General features: G+C 47.6%; 1 protein-coding gene across 2 annotated transcripts in view; it reads left to right on the plus strand.

Moving 5' to 3' along the window:
* The window catches only part of FAAP20 (FA core complex associated protein 20), a 546,873-nt gene that overhangs the window by 396,327 nt on the left and 125,164 nt on the right, over positions 1-25,382 (plus strand). For both annotated transcript variants that reach the window (XM_082274236.1, XM_082274235.1), the window contains exon 2: positions 2,473-2,595. In XM_082274236.1, the coding sequence (XP_082130362.1) occupies positions 2,483-2,595 (113 nt within the window). In that variant the 5' untranslated portion in view covers positions 2,473-2,482. The remainder of the gene's footprint in view (positions 1-2,472; positions 2,596-25,382) is intronic.

Below are 25,382 nucleotides of genomic sequence, written 5' to 3' on the forward strand. Positions count from 1 at the left end.
CGGCATGGCTGTTTAAAGCCAGGTCCTGAGAGACAGGGGTCTCTCCCCAGAGGTCATTCCTACTTTAATCAAGGCTAGAAAAGCCTTGTATGGTAAAATTTATTACCGTACCTGGAAAGCCTATTTTGCCTGGTGTGAGTCCAGGGGGTTCTCTCCTCGCTCATACTCGGTGAAGAGAGTGTTGGCTTTCCTTCAGACTGGTGTGGACCAGCGCCTGGCGCTGGCCACGATAAAGGGCCAGGTATCTGCACTGGCTGTTCTTTTTCAGCGCCCTGTGGCGTCTCATTCCTTAATTCGCACCTTCATTCAAGGTGTGCGACATTTGGCCCCTCCTCGGAGGGAGCCTTTACCTCCATGGGACTTGAACTTGGTTCTGTCTGTGTTGCAGCGTGCTCCCTTTGAAAACATCCGGGAGATATCGTTGCCTCTGCTGTCTAAGAAGGTTGCTTTTCTAGTGGCGATCACTTCGGCTCGCAGAGTGTCGGAGCTGGCGGCGTTGTCTTACCGCTCTCCCTACTTGGTGGTTCACAAGGATAAGGCGGTCTTGCGACCTCATTCGTATTTTCTCCCTAAGGTGGTCTCTGACTTTCACCTTAACGAGGACATTGTTTTGCCTTCGCTCTGTGCGAAGCCGAAGCATCCTAAGGAGGGTTCATTGCATTCCTTGGATGTTGTCAGGGCGATCAGGGTTTACCTGTCGTCCACTGAATCTTTTCGGAAATCGGATTCCCTCTTTGTCCTTCCTGAGGGACCTCGGAAGGGCATGGCTGCGTCTGCAGCGACCATTGCCAAATGGATCAGACAGACAATTGTACAGGCCTATGCTTTGAAGGAACGGGTTCCACCCTTCCCTATTAAGGCGCACTCCACCAGACCTTTGAGTACGTCCTGGGCCTACCGAGCATCGGGCCTCGGTGGCCCAGGTGTGCAAGGCTGCGACTTGGTCGTCGGTGCACACCTTTTCCAAATTCTATAAGGTGGATGTTCTGGCATCAGCTGATGCCTTCTTTGGCCGCAGAGTTCTCAGTGCGGCAGTGCCATAGGGGACCCTTGTTGTTTTGTGGGTCCCTGGCTGTTGGGGTTGTTTTTCCCCTGGGTTATTTGTTTTCCTGGGCTGTTGCTCCTGTTGAGCCTTTTCCGTTGCCCAGAAGGTTCTCTTACTGCGTGTGTAATGTTCCTTTCTCTGAGGTGGGTACTGCGTTGCCTTTTCTTTGGTTGCGTCTCCCACCCCTCATGTCTTCACTGCTTTGGGACGTCCCATTGGTGACGACTGTATGAGTGGGCGGCGACTTTCGGAGGACGTAAGAGAAAACTGAATTTTTGTAAAATCTTACCGTAAAATTATTTTCTGAGTCCTCCGACAGTCGCCGCCCCCGCCCCTCTTTTGGGGTTTTCTGGTACACTTACTGCTATGCTACCAAACTGAGTTGGGATGGCTTAATGCAGGGAGGGTATTGACCAGTGGGACAGCCCCCATGGGTGTGTCTATGCTAAAAGATTTTGTTACTAACAAGTCTTATGCCTAGCTACTCCTGCGGAGCGAAAGTCAATACCCTTTGGTGACGACTGTATGAGTGGGCGGCGACTGTCGGAGCACTCAGAGAAAGGAATTTTACGGTAAGATTTTACAGAAATTCCGTTATTACAATATAAAAGTAGCGGTGACATCCCTGTGCTGCACATAGCCTATGGAGAGAACCAAGCTGTGTGGGAGGGAACCAGAAGGCTCACACGCTACAGACGGCCTGCAAAACCATATTGGAGGTGGCAGAGGCAAGACCAGCCACTCTGCACAGGAAGAGAGAGCAGCACCAAGTGATTGGTCTTTATTACAGGAAGCTCCTGCACAGAGGCAAGGTTTCACACTGGATTACTGCACAGATATGGAAGAAATATACAAAGCCTAACAATACACATGCTTCTTTCTTTTAGACAATATTTGCTTATCCCAGGGTACAGCTTGAAGTACTTTTTTAGGATAGCGACAGGGTCACTTTAATGCCTGTTGCACTGCCAGTCCTTTTACAGAGAAATGGCTGCAAAAGAATATTCTGCATCAGACACTTCCAGAAGAGTTTAATGCCTTGTCCTCCTCTATACTACACTTCGATGCCTTCATCCACTGGGCCCTACATCCCTACAGGATGTAACTAAAACACACAGCAGGGAGAACAGGCATCTGACTTTTCAAGATGTGTCAGATGCACATTCAGAGCTGCCATGGCTCTTTAAAAGGTAACAGAATGGTAGACAGAGACAGGTTTAAAGCTTTTCTTTACGGGCAAGACTTATTTACAAATGGTCATGTGACATTAGTTTTAAAGTGCATCCCTCCATTTCACCTCCTTTCTGAACAGGTAATCTCCCCAAAGTGTCCTCCGACAGCAGTGGGAGCCTGACAGAGGTTCTACCCTCATCTTTTCTTGTTTGAGAATGAGATAGCATTCCTAAGGGTCTGTTTTTGCTTTGCAGCTTGTGCACAATGACTGAAGAGAGAATAGCGAAGTTGAAGCTGAAGAGGAAGAAGTGTTCAACTACACTTCAGGGTGCACAGGAGAAAGAGATTAAGCTGAAGTCACTGCCAGCAGTGGACCTGTAAGTTTATTTCAACTTTTAGTTTTTTAAAGTTTAGCGTTAAATTGCATGCAATCCTGGCTATACACTCCACAGTTGTGGATCTTTAATCTGTATCAATCTGATGTAGTTAAAATCTCCAAAATTGCCAGCAATTTTGAGTTCTTTGAAAACCTGTTCTTCAGCCTGTGATATCTTCATGCTAAAGATTTTTAATATCTTCTTCAAAAGTCGATACCCGTTCTTGAAATGTTTAGGGTGGTTAAAAAAAAAAAATTCAGAATATTAGAAGTACCATTGTTTCAGCCATAAGCCCTTTACAACACACTTGTCAGCTTAGATAGGGTTGGCACAGTGATCCACTTCCCCCAGTCTGTTCGTAAGCAGGACCCTAGTGAATAAAAAAAGCCACCATTTAATTCATCTATGCTTTCTTTAAAGTGGATATAAACCTGATTCATGAAATTTGACCTAAGCTCATGTATCTGCAGTGTTTTTTTTTATCTCTCTCCATAACCCTAAGTCCCGTAGCTTTCTCCTGCTTATCAGCATGATAACTTCTGACAATCTCCTAGTCAACTGAGATAAAGCCAGGCTAAATTTTGTGTTGGGTGGGTGCGATAAATAGATTAGCAGAGAGCTGGTCTATTCACAGCACATTCCTTCCTTCCTTCCTAACTTCCTTCCTTCCTCTGACTATGTGGAGTGGGGTTGTGAGCCTTAACTCCAGTCAGCTTTTACACAATGTATACCAACATAGCACTCCCAGTGCCTAACGGGAAGAGAACATTTCTTCCACGATGTGCAGAATATAAAAAGCAGAAGACAGCAGATATGCATGTAAAACTTTTATGTAGTAGGGAGATTTGTTTCATCTCTATGTATCATCTGAGGCTGTTCACTTTACTGGATATATGTGAGGGTTTACATCCACTTCAACAACTTCAGCTCTGGAAGGTTTACCCCCCAGCCCCCCCCCCCTTCATGACCAGGCCATTTGTTTTTCGATATGGCACTGCTTTACTTTAAATGACATTTGCGCAGCTGTGCGACACTACCCAAATAAAACGTATTGCCTTTTTTCCCCCACAAATAGAGCTTTCTTTTGGTGATATTTGATCACCTCTGCGTTTTTTTTTTTTTTTTGCACTATAAACAAAAAAAGACAGACAATTTTGAAAAATGCCAGTGGTTGCAGCAAGGTAGTGTGCATTTCAGTGGGTTTAGGTAGATGGGGAGGAGGTAGTTTAGCGCCTCCTCGTGCTCTGCCAAATGCTCTCTAAAGAGTGATCTCTGGTTTTATGTTGTTTTAAATCAGAAATTGATAATTATTACTAATTGCATTAAGAGAACAGGTTAGGTGGGAGTCTTCTATTTGAAATCCACATAAGGCGCTTGTCAGTACATAGTTGCTTCGCCTACATTATTTTGATTTACACCACAGCTTACTTAGGAACAGAGCGGGTAATGCTTTCATTGCATTACAGGGAGGGAAAAAAAGTATTTGATCCCTTGCTTATTTTGTACGTTTGCTCACTCACAAAGAAATGATCAGTCTATAATTTATATGGTAGGTTTATTTTGACAGTGTGAGACAGAATAACAACAAAATCCAGAAAAACGTGTTTCAAAAAAATTATAGATTCAAAAAAATTATAAATTGATTTGCATTTTAATGAGTGAAATACGTATTTGATCTCCTATCAATCAGCAAGATTTCTGGCTACCAGGTGTCTTCTATACAGGTAACGAGCTGCTTGATACCTGTATAAAAGACACCTGTCCACAGAAGCAATCAATCAGATTCCAATCTCTCCACCATGGCCAATACAAAAAGGTTGTCTGGGACAAGATTGTAGACCTACACAAGGCTGGAATGGGCTAAAAGGCCATCACCAAGCAGCTTGGTGAGAGGGTGACAGCAGTTAGTGCGATTATTCGTAAATGGAAGAAACCCAAAGTAACTGTCCATTTACCTTGGTCTGGGGCTCCATGCAAGATCTCTCCTCATGGAGTTTCAATGATCATGAGAATGGTGAGGAATCAGCTCAGAACTACATAGGAGAATGTTCTCAATGATCTCAAAGCAGCTGGTACCATAGTCATCAAACAACAATTTGTCAAACACTATGCCGTGAAGGACTGAAATCCTGCAGCACCTGCAAGGTTCCCCTGCTCAAGAAAGCACATGTACAGTCCCATCTGAAGTTTTCTAAAGAACATCTGAATGATTCCGAGGAGAACTGGGTAAGAGTGTTGTGGTCAGATGACCTGAGATCAAAATCGAGCTCTTTGGCATCAGCTCAATTCGTTGTTTTTGGAGGAGGAATTGCCTATGACCCTAAGGAAACCTTCCGCACCGTCAAACATGGAGGTGGGATCATTATGCTTTGGGAGTGTTTTTCTGCTAAGGGGACAGGACAACATTACCACATCAAAGGGATGATGGCCGGGGCCACGTACTGTCAAATGTTGGGTGAGAACCTTCTTCCCTCAACCAGGGCATTGAAAAGAGGTCGTGGGTGGGTATTCTAGCATGACAATTGGCCAAAACACATGGCCACGACCACAAAGGAGTGGCTCAAGAAGAAGCACATTAAGGTCCTGGAGTGGCCTAGCCATTCTCCAGACCTTAATCTCATAGAAAATTTGTGGAGGGAGCGGAAGGTTCAAGTTCCAAAACGTCAGCCTCAGAAATTTAATGACTTGGAGAGGATCTGCAAAAAGGAGTGGGACAAAATCCCTCCTGAGATGTGTGCAAACCTGGTGGAAACGTCTGACCTCTGTGATTACCAACAAGGTTTTTGCCACGAAGTACTAAGTCATGTTTTGCGAAGGAGTCCAAAACTTATTTCACTCATTAAAATGCAAATCAATTTTATAATTTTTTTAAAATGCGTTTTTCTGGATATTTTTGTTTGTTTGTCTCTCACTGTTAAAATAAACCTACCATTAAAATTAGACTGATCATTTCTTTGTCGGTGGGCAAATGTACAAAATCCTCACTGTATTATGCAAGCAGACCTTCTTTTTTTCGCTTTTTTTTCTTTTTTTCTCCCCTTCAGAACCCTCTAGAACAGGGAACCTCAAACTACGGCCCTCCAGCTGTTGCATAACTACACATCCCATGAGGCATTGTAAAACTCTGACATTCACAGACATGACTAGGCATGCTGGGAATTGTTGTTCCTGAACAACTGGAGGGCCATAGTTTTAAGACCCCTGCTCTAGAACATTGCTTCAGAAGTGCTATAAGCAGCTAAAATAGATTGTTGCCTTTTTTTGGTTTGCCGCAAAATAAATTGAAGCTGCTAAATTTCTCTTCAATGAAACAAAGACGAATATTAGTTATGTTTTTGGTTTTTAAGTTTGTATAGTTCAGGACACAGGCCAGATATTCATAAACCCTGGGTTATAGACTGCTACCTTCAGGTGATTGGACTAGGGCTACAACTAATTATTATTTCTCTTACGTCCTCCGACAGTCGCTGCCCATTCACACAGTCTTCACTTATGGGTATTGACTTCATCTCCACAGGAGTTTCTAGGCATAAGACTTGTAAAAGAACAATAACTCTACATAGTCACACCCATGGGGGCTGTCCTTCTAGTCCAATACCCCCCTGCAATAGCCATCCCAATTCAGTTTGTCTTCTGCCTAGCTTCAGGAGTGGATAGGCTTCCCTGTGCTGAGGCTAAAGTCTCAGCCTTTCTATTTTTCTTTTATGATTTATTTTCAAAAGATGTAATTTTTTTCTTTACATTGCTAGCTGTTTATTTTATCAGCACTAGTTAGTGGATCTTCGGATGAAGACGGCGTTTTTGTGGAGCTGGGAATCGGACTGACCGTCCTGGTTCTCCGGGACAGAGGGTCAGATGGAATCCCTGCCCGCCATCGAGCGTTTCGCAGGCTATGTGTTCGCCCTGGCCTCGCAAACGACCCATCCCTGTCCATCAGAGATGCAGCCTTGTGCGGTGGCTACCTCACTGGACACAGCATAGGTTAGTCCGTGCACTACTAGTGTCCTGCGTTTTGGCTGGCGGCACTCCCCTGCCATCTGAGGGTGGGCAGTTTCCCGCTTGATATGAGGCACCCCACGCCATTGGGTACAGGTAAGTACATTCTGTGTAGGGCCTCTGTCTGGGGTCCGCAAGTCCTGTGTGTCTGTGGTGTGGGTGTCCCCTGTGTCTGTGCGTTTTGGGCTCCCTGGTCCCGGTCCTTGCGGGGGTTTTTATTCTCTCACTGTAGTGCTGTGTGGGGTTTTGGGGGTCCCTCTCCTAATGTCTCTTTAGGGTGCTTGGGGATGCAGACGCATGTGGCGACCACTGCGGGGTTAAAAACCGCCGGTCCGCCATTTTTAGTGTGGGCAGCATGTCTGCCTTCACTGTGGGCACTCATACAGCATGCTATGTAGTGTATTTTGCGCCTTACGGCGCCATCTTGTGTGTGGCAAATGATCGTTCAGAGCACATGTCGGCGGCCATCTTGCGGAAGCCTCCCTTTAGTTTCTATAGGCATCCATTTTTCCCTTGGCCTGCAGCCTAGTTCAGCCTTCAGCGGTGACATCACTTCCTCCTTTCTCACAGAGCGACTGAAGGAGCTGGTAACACACTGTGGGGTTCTGTCCTATCATGCCTTGTGCAATCTTCCTGGTCAGTTTTTGTCCCTGCGGGGGGTCTGTGTCTCACAGTCTCGATAGTGGTGTGCTGTGGGAGTCCGCAGTGCTCTTAAAGGGCCAGTTAAAAAAAAAAAAAAGAATTTCTCTTACGTCCTCCGACAGTCGCCGCCCATTCACACAGTCTTCACTTATGGGGTATTGACTTCATCTCCACAGGAGTTTCTAGGCATAAGACTTGTAAAAAAACAATAAATCTACATAGTCACACCCATGGGGGCTGTCCTACCAGTCCAATACCCCCCTGCAATAGCCATCCCAATTCAGTTTGTCTTCTGCCTAGCTTCAGGAGTGGATAGGCTTCCCTGTGCTGAGGCTACAGTCTCAGCCTTTTCTCTTTTTTTTCTTTTATGATTTATTTTCAAGAAATGTCATTTTTGTTTTCTTTACTTTGCTAGCTGTTTATTTTCTCAGCACTAGTTAGTGGATCTTTGGATGAAGATGGAGCTTTCGGAGCTGGGAATCGGACTGACCGTCCTGGTTCTCAAGGACAGAGGGTCAGATGAAATCCCGGCCCGCCATCGAGCGTTTCGCAGGCTATGTGTTCGCCCTGGTCTCATAAATGACCCATCCCTGTCCATCAGGGATGTAGCCGGGTGAGGTGGCTACCTCACTGGACACAGCATAGGTTCGTCCGTGCACTACTAGTGTCCTGCGTTTTTGGCTGGCGGCACTCCCCTGCCATCTGAGGGTGGGCGGTTTCCCGCTTGATGCGGGGGCTTTTATTCTCTCACAGCAGCGCTGTGTGGAGTTTTTGGGGGTCCCTCTCCTAATTTCCCTTTAGGGTGCTTGGGGATGCAGACATGTGGCGACCACCTAGCGGTTAAGTACCGCCGCTCCGCCATTTTAAATGTGGGCAGCATGTCTGGCTTCACTGTGGGCGCTCATACAGCCTGCTATGTGGTGTATTTTCGCGCCTTGCGGCGCCATCTTGTGTGTGGCGAACGATCGTTCCGAGCACATGTCGGCGGCCATCTTGCCGAAGCCTCCCATTAGTTTCTATAGGCATCCATTTTCCCTTGGCCTGCAGCCTGGTTCAGCCTCCAGCGGTGACATCACTTCCTCCTTTCTCACAGGAGGGGCTGAAGGAGCTGGTAACTCTTTGTGGGGTTCTGTCCTGCTGTCCTTTTTTCCTGACTACCTTGTGCAATCTTCCTGGTCAGTTTTTATCCCTGCGGGACTCTGTGTGTCAATCTTATAGCGGTGTGCTGGGGAGGGGTCCACATCGCACTTAAAGGGCCAGTTCAAAAAAAAAAAAAAATCTTTTCTGTTATGGAATCCCAGGACAGCAAATTCCCTCCAGCTTTGGTGGGGGATTCAGGGTCCACAGAAACCTCTAACCAGACTAATTTGGCTGCTATTGTGGCATCTTTGGTGTCAAAAATGGATGTTCTGATGTCTGAACGTGCTGCTAGGAAAAGGCCTAGGATTTCCTTTTCTTCTGATTCTGAGTGTGAGATGGTTGCTGTAGGTAGCGTGGCCCTTTCGGAGTCTCGCCCTTCTCAGGACCCGCAAGAGTCTGAGGGGGAGTCGGAGGTCGTAGGGGGTGGATGAATCCCCCCCCCCCCCCCCCTGGGTCTCCCGAGGAACGCGCAGCTATGGATGAGTTGATCTTGGCAGTGAAGGAAACACTACATTTGGAGGATGAGCCCACTCCTCCGGGCGTTGTGTCCTCTTTTGGTACACACAGGACCCGCAAGACGGCGCAGGTTTTTCCTTGCCCCGCAGAGTTTCACCATAAGGTGAATGAGCTATTGCGTAACTTAACACACCTTCATGGTGCCTAAGAAGTTTCAACTTCTCTACCCTTTTGTGGCTACTACGGCTGCACGCTGGTGTGTGCCTCCTCAAGTGGATCACACGGTGGCCAGGTTGAACAAGTCTACCCTATTACCCACTGAGGACTCCCGGTGTTTAGGGATCCTACTGATAGGAGACTGGAGTCTCTTGCCCGTCATTCCTACATGGTGGCGGGTTCCATGCTCAAGCCTATTTTTGCCTCTGTAATGGTGGCTCAGGCTGTGGCAGATTGGACCAAGGTCCTCACACACACACTCGTGGCCGACTCTGCTCCTCCCACTACGGTGGAAATGGTGGAGCAGATTCCTCGTGGGGTCATTTATTTGTGTGATGCAGCTCTAAATGAAGCCCCTTTGGCGATACACCTGTCCAGTGTCGCTGTGGTTAACCGTCGTTTAATCTGGTTAAAATGCTGGTCGGCTGACCAGAAATCCAGGAAGACGGTGGCTGACATCCCCTATGCGGGGTCTCGCCTTTTTGGAGAATCCTTGGACGAATTGGTTAAAGGAGTCACTGGGGGTAAGAGCACTTTGCTGCCCCAGAATCCTAAGGGCAAGTTTTTCCACGGTAAGTGGGGGCCCATCCTTTAAACCTGCTCAAGGGTCCTTTCGTGCCTTTAAGGCGCAGAACAAGGGTAAACCCTTCAAGGGCCAAGGTAGTCAGAAGAAGCCCTGGTTTGGCATGCAAAAATCCGGCCAGGCCGGTGCGACGGCTCAGTCCGCCTCTGCCTGAAGGGGCGCCCTCACCCATTACAGGGGTGGGGGGACGTTTGTGCGGTTTCCTACAACCTTGGCTGCACCGAATCACGGACAGGTGGGTTCAGGAAATCATTTGGTCAGGGTACAAGATCGAATTTCTTTCACGGCCGGCAGACAGATTCTTTCCCTCAAATCTTCATTTGACCCCAGGGCGGTTACAGGACCTACATCAGGCGGTGCAGGATCTTCTCGCTCGGGGGGTGATTGTCCCGGTGCCTCATCGTGACAGGTTTCCGGGTTTTTCTTCAAATATGTTCACTGTGCCCAGAAAGGAGGGCAAAGTGCGTCCGATTCTGGACTTAAAAGTGCTGAACCGCTTTGTGCGCGTTCGAAAGTTCCGCATGGAATCACTCCGCTCGGTGGTGGCCTCCCTGAATCCGGGGGAGTTCCTGGCCTCTATAGCCCTGAAGGATGCGTATCTACACATCCCCATTTTCGAGGGTCATCAGAGGTACCTCCGATTCGCTATCGCGGAGGAACATTACCAGTTTGTGGCGTTACCTTTCGGTCTCGCTTCGGCTCCAAGGGTCTTTACCAAAGTGCTGGCGCCTGTTCTGGGCCTGTTGCGGGCACAGGGCATTGCGGTCTTGGGATATCTGGACGATCTTCTGTTAAGATCGAGTGCCAGTCAGAGCCTGCTGCGCGATCTGTCCATTACGGTCCAGACGCTTCAGGAGTTCAGTTGGACAATCAACATTCAGAAGTCGACTTTGTCGCCTTCGGTTCGTCTCCCGTATCTGGGAATGGTTCTGGACTCTGCACTAGCAAAGGTGTTCTTACCGGAGGACAAGCTCTGGACCCTACAGAACGAGGTCAGGTCCCTCAGGGACAACAAATCCTCGTCGCTCAGGACCTGTATGCGGACCCTGCGGTTAATGGTGTGGGCCTTCGAGGCCCTCTTCAAGCGGAAATCCTCGCCAGGTGGGACAGGCTACCTTACCTCAGTCTTTGGACCTGAGAGTGTGTCTGAGTCGCCAAACCAGGATGGATCTCTTGTGGTGGCTTCAGTCCCCGGCGGTGTCAGACGGAAAATCCTTCCGGCCAATTCTGTGGACGGTAATGACCACGGATGCCAGCCTGTCGGGCTGGGGTGGCGTTCTGGGCAACCTGTCTGCCCAGGGCACTTGGTTGGAGGAGGAATCCTCCCTTCCGATAAACATATTGGAATTGAAAGCGATCAGGCTGTACCTGATCCATTGGTCGGATCGTCTTCAGGGCCGTCCTGTAGGGGTGCAGACAGACAGTGCCACTGCGGTGGCTTACATCAACCACCAAGGAGGCACCAGGAGTGCCCAGGCGGCCCAGGAAGTGACCAGAATTCTGTCTTGGGCCGGGACTCATGTCTTGGCGATGAGCCGCCAGACCCTGGACCAGGGGGAATGGTCCCTGCACCCGGAGGTGTTTCAGATGCTGTGTGCGAAGTGGGGATCCCCGGATGTGGATCTGTTCGCGTCCCGGCTAAACCACAAGGTGGAAAGGTTCGTGGCAAGAACGCGCGATCCTCTGGCAGACGCCTCGGATGCGCTGGTGGCGCCTTGGCGTCAGTATCGACTGATCTATGCCTTTCCTCCGATTCAATTGTTGTCCAGATTCCTTCGCAGGTTGGCCTCGGAACAATCACTGGTGATTCTGGTGGCGTCGGACTGGCCTCGCCGGTCCTGGTACGCGGACATCGTTCACCTGGCCGTAGAGCATCCGTGGCGGCTGCCAATGCGAGAAGATCTGCTGTCCCAGGGACCGATCTTCCATCCTGCTTTATTTTTTTTCTTCAAAAATTATTTTATAAATTTTAGTAGTAGTAGTACAAAATGCAGTACAAGAACATTGGGCAGCGTAAAGAAAAAAAATAGCCCCACACTTAGTTCTGCAGTGAATGATTGTCTATAGAGCCACAATGATAGGATTCCAAAGAGCATATATAAATGCGGTTACTCATAGAGGCAGTAATACCACCTTCCAGACCTGACTCAGTGTCGCCAACACAACAGCAGACAATGAGCAATGAAAAGAAAAGCTTGTCTGACACTAACAAGGCCTTGCTGCTATAGTGTGAGCCCGTTTGTTCAAATGGAGGGAGAAGTGAAGACACTTCTGACTGGTCAAGTCCCATCGAAATATGGAAGCATCAGGATAGGATAGCTGTGTCCAGAATTTTCTGACCTCAGAGACCAACCTTTATCAAATTTGGTAAAACATACTCTACTGTTGCTGGAGGCTTTATACGGCTGGGGGGGGGGGCAGAATTATCCACCTGTCTAAAGGTCGGGGGCAGTTGATTTTCAAAGGAGCAAAATTGCTTTCCTGGCAATAATATAGCCAAGAGTATTCCAGCAATCTTTCTAGGAGGCAATGGTTCTACAAGACCCAACAAGCATATTTGCAGTTCTGGGGGTATCTGAACAGTAGTTACAGCTGCTATAAAATATACCCGAGACCAGTATAAGTCTACTGGTGAAGTCCAAAAATGTGAAAGAAATCTGCTTGGGAGCTGAAACGTCGTCAGCATACACTAGAACCATTAATCATGAATTTGGGTTATTCCATGACAAGAGATGAGGTGACTATGAATGGGGGACAGCCCCTAGCACCGTTCCATGCCCTATTAGTGGTTCTCATAGTGCAGGTGAGCAGATACAGGGCACGACAACCCTAATAAAGTGGGGGCTATAGCTTCTTGTAAAAGCCCAATATTGCCGCCTCCTCCACCACCACTGAGGCATTCCCCTTACCAAACAAAAGCCAATTATGAGCATGTACAAGTTGCCCAGCTAGGAAATATTGAAAAAAATGGGGAGGGTCAGGCCACCAAAGGCCACAGGCTGCTTAATAGTGGCACAAAAACAAAGAAATACAGTGTGTTTCATAAAGACTGACCCAATTGTTAAAGCCTTCTATCTGTGCAATCAGATACCAAAATCTGCACTACTTGAATGGGCATGGCCTAGAATTTCAAATGACGGGTGCTAGATACCACTACTTGTGCCCAAATAGATGCTAACCTCAGTAGTTAACAAGATGGCATCTATGCATCAGAAGGCATTTGTGTTCCCCAGTTTAGCAAGACAGTCCGCAATAACAGTGCAGCGTGCAGTTTTGACAGTGTTTCGAGATTGATCTACCAGTGGCAAAGAACATTTGTCGTTGTGTAAACAATTTGAAGAATCAGGGCGCCTATGTAAGGGGAAGAGTTCAGGTCGACTACTCACTTCAAAGGGAAATGTGGATCAAATTCAAGAGGCTTTTCAGCTCATCGTGCTAGCCGAGAACTTGCGATCCCTCAAACGTTTGTCGTGCTAAGAGCACATTAGCTTCTGAAGCCATACCAATTCTTACTGCGGTTGATTTTTCTTTCAACATATTTCATTGAGGTTTTGAAAATCTACAAACGGTATCAAAGTGGCGTCTAATTCCTTGATTTGCACCTTTATTCAAGGTGTGCGTCACCTGGCTCCCCCTAGAAGGGAGCCCTTAACTCCATGGGACTTGAACTTGGTTCTGTCCGTGTTGCAGCGTTCCCCTTTTGAAAACATCAGGGAACTTTCGTTGCCCATGCTATCTAAGAAGGTTGCGTTTCTGGTAGTGATCACTTCTGCTCGCAGAGTGTCAGAGTTGGCGGGCGTTGTCTTGCCGCTCCCCTTAACTGGTGGTTCATAGGGATAAGGTGGTCTTGCGACCTAATCTGTCCTTTTTGCCAAAGGTGGTTTCGGAAATCCACCTGAATGAGGACATTGTTTTGCCTTCGCTTTGTGCGAATCCTAAGCATCCAAAGGAGGTTGCCTTGCATTCCTTGGATGTTGTCCTGGCGATCAGGGTTTACCTGTCGTCGACTGAATCCTTTGGAAAATCGGATTCTCTTTTTGTCCTTCCTGAGGGACCTCAGAAGGGTATGGCTGTGTCTGCAGCAACCATTGCCAAATGGATCAGACAGACCATTGTACAGGCCTATTCATTGCGGGAATGGGTTTCTCCCTTCCCTGTCAAGGCGCACTCTACCAGGTTGATGAGTACGTCCTGGGCCTATCGGCATCAGGCTTCGGTGGCCCAGGTGTGCAAGGCTGCGACTTGGTCATCGGTGCAGACTTTCTCAAAATTCTACAAAATTGATGTTCTGGCATCAGCTGATGCATCCTTTGGCCGCAAAGTTCTCTGTGCGGCTGTTCCATAGGGAACCCGGGTTCCTAGCTGTTGGGGTTCTTTTCCCCTTGGTTATTTTCCTGGGTTGTTGAGGGTGAGCCCTTTTTTGTTACCCAGAAGGTTACCTTCTTGTACATGTAAGGTTCCTTTCTCTGATGTGGGTACTGCGTTGCTTTTCTGGCAGTTGCGTTGCCCACCCCTCATGTCTACACTGCTTTGGGACATCCCCATAAGTGAAGACTGTGTGAATGGGCGGCGATTGTCGGACGTAAGAGAAAACTGAATTTTTGTAAAATCTTACCGTAAAATTCCTTTCTCTGAGTCCTCCGACAGTCGCCGCCCCCGCCCCTCTTTTTGGGGTCTTTTTATACGCTTTCACTGCTTGCGACCAAACTGAATTGGGATGGCTATTGCAGGGGGGTATTGGACTAGAAGGACAGCCCCCATGGGTGTGACTATGTAGATTTATTGTTCTTTTACAAGTCTTATGCCTAGAAACTCCTGTGGAAATGAAGTCAATACCCATAAGTGAAGACTGTGTGAATGGGCGGTGACTGTCGGACTCAGAGAAAGGAATTTTACGGTAAGATTTTACAAAAATTTTAGTTTTTCGTAATCCATTAGTTGCCCGATTTATTGTTTCGATTAATCGGATTAAAAAAAAAAAATCTTAAAGCGTGGCGTATAATTTAGTTATGTAAAGTTTAAAAAAAAGACAATTTATTCTTGACAATCTCTATGCAGTGGTAAATACAACTAACCAGCTATATGGTGAGAAAAGATGTGCTCAAATCCCAATAGCTTGTACATGTATTTAAACTATCAGGTGCTAAAGTGTTGTGACCACATATTAATACGGCAAATTCTGTATGGACTATATGTGAACTAAATATCCCTGTTTTTCATTGTATAGTTTGTTGGTAGGGGGGCTCTGATGCTAAAACCAATACCTTTTTTGCAATTCTATTGACTTGCATTAAGTTCTGCTTAAATAGTTGCAAGCCGCAATGAATTCAGAGGTCCAGCTTGCACTGATCTGCGGCTTTAAAATCACGCTGAAGTAGCACGATTTCAAAGCCACAGAAGGACTGTTCTTCATAATCATAAAGAAACAGTAATATTTTTCATTAGTCTACAAAAAAAAAAAAAAAATGTCATGACATTAAAAATAAGTATCGATAATAACAGGCAGTGAGACATTTCCTGATCCGCAGCTGCACAGATCGGGAAATGTCTCACTTCCTGTGATTAGCCGGGGTGCAGTGTCTGCTTCCTGGCAGGATCGGGCAGGTGGGATCCCGAACACACCCCAGCCCATCTCTAATGAAGGGTGTACTGAGCTGTAGGTGTGCTGCACTGTGTATACTGACATGTATGGAGGGTACACTGAGCTGTATGTGTGCTGCACTGTGTATACTGACATGTATGTATGCTGCACTGTGTATACTGACATGTATTGAGGGTGTACTAAGCTCTAGGTGCACTGCACTGTGTATACTGACATGTATGGAAGGTGTACTGAGCTGTATGTGTGCTGCACTGTGTATACTGACATGTCAGTATACACATTGCAGCATACATACCTGTCAGTATACACAGTGCAGCACACATACAGCTCAGTACACACTCCATACATGTCAGTATACACAGTGCAGCATACATACATGTGTACTGAGCTGTATGTGTGCTTCACTGTGTATATTGACCTGTATGGAGGGTGTACTGAGCTGTATGTGTGCTGCAATGTGTATATTTACATGTATGACCAGTGTACTGAGCTGTATGTGTGCTGCACTGTATTTTCTGATATGTAAACAAATAATGCATTCTGTATGCAGGCCAACTAATCGGCTGACCAACGAATCGATAATGAAAATAGTTGACAACTATTTTCATAGTGGATTAGTTGTCGATTAATCGATTTGTTGTTTCAGGCCTGGATTGGACCCTGGCAATGATTTTGCACATGCTGCCTTTTTTATTTATTTTTTTCTTCAAAAATTATTTTATTAATTTTAGTAGTAGTACAAAATGCAGTACGAGAACATTGGGCAGCGTAAAGAAAAAAAATAGCCCCACACTTAGTTCTGCAGTGAATGATTGTCTATAGAGCCACAATGATAGGATTCCAAAGAACATATATAAATGCGGTTACTCATAGAGGCAGTAATACCACCTTCCAGACCTGACTCAGTGTCGCCAACACAACAGCAGATGATGAGCAATGAAAAGAAAAGCTTGTCTGACACTAACAAGGCCTTGCTGCTATAGTGTGAGCCCGTTTGTTCAAATGGAGGGAGAAGTGAAGACACTTCTGACTGGTCAAATCCCATCGAAATATGGAAGCATCAGGATAGGATAGCTGTGTCCAGAATTTTCTAACCTCAGAGACCAAACTTTATCAAATTTGGTAAAACATACTCTACTGTTGCTGGAGGCTTTATACAGCTGGGGGGAGGGGGGGGGCAGAATTATCCACCTGTCTAAAGGTCGGGGGGCAGTTGATTTTCAAAGGAGCAAAATTGCTTTCCTGGCAATAATCTAGCCAAGAGTATTCCAGCAATCTTTCTAGGAGGCAAAGGTTCTACAAGACCCAACAAGCATATTTGCAGTTCTGGGGGTATCTGAACAGTAGTTACAGCTGCTATAAAATATACCCGAGACCAGTATAAGTCTACTGGTGAAGTCCAAAAATGTGAAAAATCTGCTGGGGAGCTGAAACGTCGCCAGCATACACTAGAACCATTAATCATGAATTTGGGTTATTCCATGACAAGAGATGAGGTGACTATGAATGGGGGACAGCCCCTAGCACCGTTCCATTTCCTATTAGTGGTTCTCATAGTGCAGGTGAGCAGATACAGGGCACGACAACCCTAATAAATTGGGGGCTATAGCTTCTTGTAAAAGCCCAATATTGCCGCCTCCTCCACCACCACTGAGGCATTCCCCTTACCAAACAAAAGCCAATTATGAGCATGTACAAGTTGCCCACCTAGGAAATATTGAAAAAAATGGGGAGGGTCAGGCCACCAAAGGCCACAGGCTGCTTAATAGTGGCACAAAGAAATACAGTGTGTTTCATAAAGACTGACCCAATTGTTAAAGCCTTCTATCTTTGCAATCGGATACCAAAATCTGCACTACTTGAACGGGCATGGCCTATAATTTCAAACGACGGGTGCTAGATACCACTACTAGTGCCCAAATAGATGCTAACCTCAGTAGTTAACAAGATGGCATCTATGCATCAGAAGGCATTTGTGTTCCCCAGTTTAGCAAGACAGTCCGCAATAACAGTGCAGCGTGCAGTTTTGACAGTGTTTCGGGATTGATCTACAAATGGCAAAGAACATTTTTCGTTGGTGTAAACAATTTGAAGAATCAGGGCGCCTATGTAAGGGGAAGAGTTCAGGTCGACTACTCAATTCAAAGGGAAATGTGGATTAAATTCAAGAGGCTTTTCAGCTCATCGTGCTAGCCGAGAACTTGCGATTCCCTCAAACGTTTGTCGTGCTAAGAGCACATTAGCTTCTGAAGCCATACCAATTCTTACTGCGGTTGATTTTTCTTTCAACATATTTCATTGAGGTTTTGAAAACCTACAAACGGTATCAAAGTTGTATATCAATGTTTTTCAAAAAGAGAGTTACATAACTTTGACAGAATTGGTGAGGAGAATCTAGCATTAACAATAGTGAGTGAACCGTCCTCCAGGGGGTCAAATGCCGAATCCTCCAGGGGATCAAATGCAGAAGGAAGACCTAACAGAACATCAGAATGACAGTTGTGTTGGGTTGGTTCAGATATTGAGGATGAGTACCATGTTACGTTTATCTCTTGTTTCCTAATATTCCTTGGTTAAATGTGCCTTTTTGAGAGGTACCTGGATGACATGTTCCCCTGACGGATGTTTCCGGTGAGGGAGGTAATCCATGGCTACCTCTGTGGCATTAAAATCAATAAAGGGGTTCAGAACAGTTGCTTTGACTCTTGTAATGTTTTGTGGGGTATCTTGACCCTACCTTTCCGAGAAGTAGTGGTGTAAATAGAAGTTAGCGTAAGGTGAGTGGATGGGTAACGAATTTCGGATGTTGCTCCTTGGCTGATAACTAATTTGGAACAGATTGGGTAACATGATACTATTCTAATCATGAGAAATGTAGGTATTTGAAAAGGATTGTGGGGGATGTACGGGGTGGGGAGGGAGTTTGAAAAAAGGGGGTGGGTTTCCGCTTTCCTCTGTCAAATGTTGGTGGTTAGGGCGTATGTTGGGTAGGCCATAAGTGTTTGGTATTCATCTGTTGTGGTAAAGTGTTGCCAGGTAGCCCAAGTTGTGTTCCCCATGTCTGTGCCTGTGTGACTCCCTATGCGGTCCCTGTGGGGATCGCTTGTGCAGATACTGTATGTTTTCTGGGGGTCCCCTTCCCTGTGTCACTTCGGTGCATTGTTGGGGGTGCAGACGTTTTTGTGTGGCGACCGCAGTGGCGTGAATTCGCGCGGTCCGCCATCTTTGATATGGGCAGGCATGTATAGCTTCCCTGTGGGCGATACTGCATGCTATTTTGGCGCCATCCGCCGCCATTTTGTGGGAGGTGGACGATCGGTCTGACCGCATGTTCGGTGGCCATTTTGGCGTAGCCTCCAAATGCAGCCATTTTCCCTAAGTCTGGCAGTCTATAGTTCAGCCTACTTCAGCAGCACTTCCTTTCCCTCTGCAGCAGGACATCGGTAGCAACACTCTGCGGGCTCTGCAGGTTATCGCTCTCAATATTCCTCTGTATTATCGCTTCTGGCTCAGTTTTCTCTTCTCCTTTTGGGGGTCTTTGTCACTGTAGCTGTAGCGGTGGGCTGCGCATTCCGCAGCGATCTTAAAGGAGCAGTACACATTTTATTGCACTGTTTTTTCTGTAACCTTGAGCAATGGATTCTCAGGATAGCAAATTCCCCCCAGCTCTGGTGGGGGCGCCCAGTTTCCTGTGGCCCCGCTGAGACCTGATTTGGCTGCTGTGGTGGCGACTTTGGTGTCTAATATGGAAATGCTGATGGCTGAACGTGCTGCAAAAAAGAGGCCCAGATTGTCTCTCTCCTCTGATTCAGATGGGGATATGCCCTTTTCAGGGTCCCGCTCATCCTTGGACCCCCCGGGGTCTGAGGGGGAGGCTGAGGTGGAGGGGGTTGATACCTCCTCCCCGGGGTCGCCTGAAGAACGGGCGACCATGGATGAGTTAATTGTTTCTGTTAAGGAAACTTTACATTTGGAGGATGAGCCCAGTCCTCCGGGCGTTGTGTCCTTGTTTGGGACGCACAGGACCCGCAAGTCGGCGCAGGTTTTTCCCTGCCCAGCTGAATTTCATTACACGGTTAATGAAATGTGGCGCACGTTGAAACGTCCATTCCTGGTACCTAGTCGGTTCAAATTGCTTTATCCTTTTGCGCTGGCTACGGAATCACAATGGTGTGTGCCTCCGCAGGTGGATCACACTGTGGCCGTGTTAAATAAGGCTACCTTGGTTCCTTCTGAGGATTCTCCGGTGTTCCGGGACCCTACGGACCGGGGGTTGGAGTCTCTAGCCCGCCATTCCTACACGGTGGCGAGTTCGTTGCTCAAACCCGTTTTCGCGTCCGTTTTGGTGGCTCAGGGGGTGGCTGATTGGACTAAGATGCTTAGGAGCAATCTCGTGTCTGATGGTGTTCGCCTGCCCGGCTGGAAATGGTGGATCAGATCCACCAAGGAGTCATGTATTTGTGTGATGCGGCCTTGAATGAGGCCCCTTTAGTGGCTCGCCTCTCTAGTGTCGTGGTGCTTAACCGGCGACTGATATGGCTGAAGAGCTGGTCGGCCGACCAGTCCTCACGGAAAATAGTTGCTGATTTTCCCTATGCTGGCTCTCGCCTTTTTGGTGAGGCATTGGATACCCTGGTGAAAGGCGTCACGGGGGGCAAGAGCACTATGCTGCCCCAGAACCCGAAGAACAAGTCTTTTCGAGGCAAGCGGGGTTCTGCGCCTAGATCCAATCAGGGGTCCTTTCGTGCCTTTCGGAACCAATCCAAGGGCAAGCCCTTCAAGGCCCAGGACAACCAGAAGAAGCCCTGGGCGGGTAAGCAGAAGTCGGGTAATGCTGGCTCGGCGGGTCAGTCCGCCTCTGCCTGAAGGGGCGCCCTCACTTATTTCAGGGATGGGGGGACGTTTGCGCGGTTTCCTCCAACCTTGGCTGCTCCGGATATCGGACAGGTGGGTTCAGGAAATCATTGAATTCCTTTCCAGGCCGGCGGACAGATTTTTTCCCTCGAATCTTCACTTGCCTCCGGGGCGTCTGCAGGACCTGCACCAGGCGGTACAGGACCTTCTTGCTCAGGGGGTGATTGTCCCGGTGCCTCATCGGGACAGGTTTCGGGGGTTTTATTCAAATCTGTTTACTGTGCCCAGAAAGGAGGGCAAAGTGCGTCCTATTCTGGACCTAAAATCGCTGAACCGCTTCGTGCGCGTTCGGAAGTTCCGTATGGAGTCTCTCCGTTCGGTGGTGGCCTCTCTGAGCCCAGGGGAATTCCTGGCTTCGATAGATCTGAAGGATGCGTATCTGCACATCCCCATTTTCGAAGGTCATCAGCGGTACCTTCGGTTTGCTATCGCAGAGGACCACTACCAGTTTGTGGTGTTACCTTTCGGTCTCGCTTCGGCACCCAGGGTTTTTACCAAAGTGCTGGCGCCGGTTCTGGGCCTACTGAGGGCACAGGGCATTGCGGTCTTGGGCTACCTGGACGATCTCCTTCTGAGGGCACGTGCCAGCCAGGACCTAATGCGCGATCTGTCCACCACGGTACAGACGCTCCAGGAGTTCGGATGGACCATCAACGTTCAAAAATCGGCGTTGTCTCCATCGGTTCATCTTCCCTATCTGGGAATGATTCTGGACTCTGCTCAGGCAAAGGTGTTCTTGCCGGAGGACAAGCTCCGGACCTTGCAGGACGAGATCAGGTCCCTCAGGGACAACCCGTCCTCGTCACTCAGAACCTGTATGAGGTCTCTGGGGTTGATGGTGTCAGCCTTCGAGGCGATACCCTTTGCTCAATTTCACACGCTGGCTCTCCAGATGGAGATCCTGGTCAGGTGGGACAGACTGCCTCAGTCCCTGGATCTGAGTGTCTCCTTGAGTCGTCAGACCAGATTGGCTCTTCTGTGGTGGCTCCAGTTCCCGTCGGTGGCGGAAGGCAAGTCCTTCCGTCCGTTGGTGTGGACGGTGATTACCACGGATGCCAGCCTGTCGGGTTGGGGTGGAGTCCTGGGCAACCTGTCTGCCCAGGGCACTTGGTCGGAGGAGTCCTCCCTCCCGATAAATGTGCTGGAATTGCGAGCGATAAAACTCTGTCTCTTCCAGTGGTCGGACCGTCTTCAGGGCCTTCCTGTCCGAGTACAGACGGACAATGCTACCGCGGTGGCTTACATCAACCACCAAGGGGGCACCAGGAGTGCTTGTGCGGCCCGGGAGGTGACCGACATTCTATCGTGGGCCGAGACTCATGTCCCGGCGATCTCAGCAGTTCACATTCCGGGTGTGGAGAATTGGCAGGCCGACTATCTGAGCCGCCAGACCCTGGACCAGGGGGAATAGTCCCTGCACCCGGAGGTCTTCCAAATGCTGTGTGCGAGGTGGGGATCCCCGGACGTGGATCTGTTCGCATCTCGACTAAACCGAAAGGTTCGTGGCAAGAACACGTGATCCTCTGGCAGTCGCTTCGGATGCGTTGGTGGCTCCTTGGCATCAGTATCGTCTGATGTATGCCTTTCCTCCGATTCAGTTGCTATCCAGGTTTCTCCGCAGGCTAGCCTCGGAACCGCACCTGGTGATTCTGGTGGCTCCAGACTGGCCACGCCGTTCCTGGTACGCCGACGTTGTTCATCTGGCAGTGGCGCCTCCGTGGGGGCTGCCCATGCGGGAAGATCTCCTGTCTCGGGGTCCGATCTTCCATCCTGCTTTAGTCGCTGGCTTTTTAACGGCCTGGCTGTTGAGACCCAGGTCCTGAGGGACAGGGGTCTCTCCTCTGAGGTCATCCCTACTCTTGTTAAGGCTAGGAAGACCTCCTCTGGAAAGATTTATTACCGTACCTGGAAGGCTTACTTCGCCTGGTGCGAGTCCAGGGGGTACTCCCCTCGCTCGTACTCGGTGTTGAGAGTGTTGGCTTTTCTCCAGGCGGGAGTGGACCAGCACCTGGCGCTGGCCACGATCAAGGGCCAGATGTCTGCCCTGGCTATTCTTTTCCAACGCCCTGTGGCGTCTCATTCTCTGGTTCGCACCTTCATTCAAGGTGTGCGACATTTGGCTCCTCCCAGGAAGGAGCCCTTACCTCCGTGGGACTTGAACTTGGTTCTGTTCGTGTTACAACGTGCTCCCTTTGAAAACATTCGGGATATCTCGTTGCCTCTGCTGTCTAAGAAGGTTGCCTTTTTGGTGGCGATCACTTCGGCTCGCAGAGTGACGGAACTGGCGGCGTTATCTTGCCGTTCTCCATACTTGGTGATTCCCTGGGATAAGGTGGTTTTGTGTCCACGCACCCGAGCCATCGTATCGGGGCGGGGATGTGAGAAGTCTCCGAGAGAAAGGCATTTTAAAGTCAGCAGCGTCTCAGGGGGCCGTATAAAACTAAAGGACGGGCCGCAACTGGCCCGCGGGCCGGACTTTGGACATGACTGGTCAAATTCAGATGGAAGATCCCAACTTCTGGACAGAGTAATCACAGAGATGTTTGTCACTGTTAACCAACCATTTACAATGGTGTCTGACTCAGGATTTAAGCGGTTGATGTCCATACTTGAGCCAAGCTACACACTGAAGAGTGAGAAGTATTATCGAACAGAAATGCTGAGAAAGATTCACCAAAAGGTCGTTGACAAAGTAAAGGCTATGCTGCAACCAGAGACTGCTAGCAAATCACTCTCATTCACGACTGACTGCTGGTCAAGACAAACAGAGTCAGGCGAGTCACTAATGATTCTTACATGCCATTTCATTGACCGCGGATGGACAAAAAGGCAATTGGTATTGGATACAAAAGTGATGCAAGGATCCCACACTGAGTACAGTAGAGAAATGTTTCTAGGCATGCTTGAAGACTGGGGAATCGCCAAAGACTGAGTGATGCTTGTGCTACTTCGAGACAGTGGAGCAAACCTGCGGAAAGGAACAAGGCTTGATGATATGTCATACCTCAGTGTCATGGCACACAACACCCTCCAACTTTCAAATGATGGTCTGTCAAGCCAAAGAGCTTTGATTGATATGTTTTTAGAAGCATGAACAGAATTAAAATGTTGTGTTTGCAAGTCTTTTGAATCCTCAATACAAGAACAATGCTTTCTCTTCTGTTGATGTATTGGCAAAGGCAAAACAATGGCTGACAGAAGATATTCAACAGGAGGTGCAGGAGGTCCCTGCCGAAAAGACAAGTCCAGATCACTATTTTGATAATATGAAAGAGCAGCATGCTGCAAAAACAGGAAAATGTCCAAAAATACGTCAACGAACAGAAGAGAATCTTCTTCATCGTGGTCGAATTGATCAGGACATTTTCAGTGTTTTATTGGTGCCTCATGCGGAGGATTCTTCTGAATCTGCAATAATGAGCCTGGATGATGAACTTCATCTCTATTTGAAGGAACCAGAAATTGACAGAAGTGATCCTCTTCAGTGGTGAAAAGAAAATGAGCACGTGACAAAAAACTTGCTTCCTATGCTAGAACATAACTCTCTCTCTCTCTCTCTCTCTCTCTCTCTCTCTCTCTCTCTCTCTCTCTGCTCCTCTGTCCTCTTCTCTTCCTGAGCATGTTTATGAAGTGGCAGCATTATATGAACAAAACAGAAGCCCATTAACAGGTGACCATGGACATGCTGAAATGTTCTGCTTTCCGCAGTATATTATTCTTCTTAACTGGGAGTATTGAAAAGAGTAATGTCCACTCAAATCCACTGTGTCGCTGTTGCCTAGCTTTTTTTCTAGGAGTTTTGCACTGACTGCAGTAAATCATTGCAGTGACTGCACTACTGCAGCAGTAGTCCACTGATTCCAGTCCAATCCACTGTCTTGCTGTTGCCTACCTTTTTTTTCTAGCAGTTTAGCACTGACTGCAGTAGTTGCAGTGAGTGCCATACTGCAGAGGTAATCCACTGACTCCAGTCCAATCCACTGTGTAGGTCATGGGTGTCCAAACTTTTGGCCTCTCTGGGCCACATTGAGTGTAGAGAAATTTTCTCGGACGGCATATAAAATATAGACTATAGTTAAGGCATGTAATAAAATGCAGCTGCGCCCCCCGCACTAATTTAACACAACTAGATGATGATCAAATTAAATGGAATCAGTATACAGAGGTTTACTTCTTCTGAGAGACAATAAAGGAACACTCTAACCACCATGACCACTTCAGTGATTTTGAAGTGAGTGGTCATGGTGGTAGGAGTCAGAAACACTGCACATGCTCGCCTCCCCTCCCCTCAGCCTCTGCCTACTGTTAGTTGGAAGCTGCCGACCTGACTTCCTTCCTCCCCAGCAAAAAAAGATTGTCAGGGGGCAGTGGGCCGCATTGCCTGCGGTTCTGGGCCACAGGTTGGACATGCCTGGTGTATGTGTTGTGTTGCCTAGCTTTTTTTCTAGCAGTTTTGCACTGACTGCACTGTAGTAGTGATTTAAAAATATTGCAGTGATTGAGTGCACTGCTGCAGCAGTTTATTATGCATTAATGCACAATCAGAATGATATGAAACTAAATGTCCCTGCAATTGAAGTTTTCAGTTCTCATGCAGTTAAAGTGTGAAGAACGAGCCCTTAATGTTAAAATTCTTAATAAATAAAGTTTGATATGTTCAGTAACAGATTTGTGTCGAAATTTGTGTTTATTTTGCAAATTTTTAAATGTACTAAAATATCGGCCAATCCTGATATGCAATGGCCAAAATATCGGTATCGGCAACGAAAAAACGTTTTCTGTCGATCGCTAGTTCCAGACTTCAGGCAGCCATTGCCAGTAAAGGATTCTCAACAGAATATTAAAAATTAACATTTTATTTATGATTATATTCATTTGACCAATTACATATGATGCCCTGAAGATGGGGGGGGGGGGGGGAGCGACTGTGTATAAAAATGGTTGCAGTTCCTAAAATTAACCTTTAAACCCTTTGAATTAAAGCTGAAAGTCTGCACTTCAAATTCATTTGGATTGTTTTTATTTTAATTTTATTCTTGTGGCATACAGAGCCGAAAGTATGAAAACTGTGCCTGTGTCCAATTATATATGGACCTAACTGTAGTGTTGGGTCAACACTGCTCCTTTGTTGGGTTGTGTTGCAGTGGTTATCAGATGTATACTCTGGCTGAAGTGTTGGTCTGCGGATCAAACTTCTAAAAAGGCCATAATGGAACTTCCCTTTCAAGGGGACCGCCT

This window comes from Pelophylax lessonae (assembly GCF_965119305.1).
Source record: "Pelophylax lessonae genome assembly, chromosome: 12".
NCBI classification, from domain to species: domain Eukaryota; kingdom Metazoa; phylum Chordata; class Amphibia; order Anura; family Ranidae; genus Pelophylax; species Pelophylax lessonae.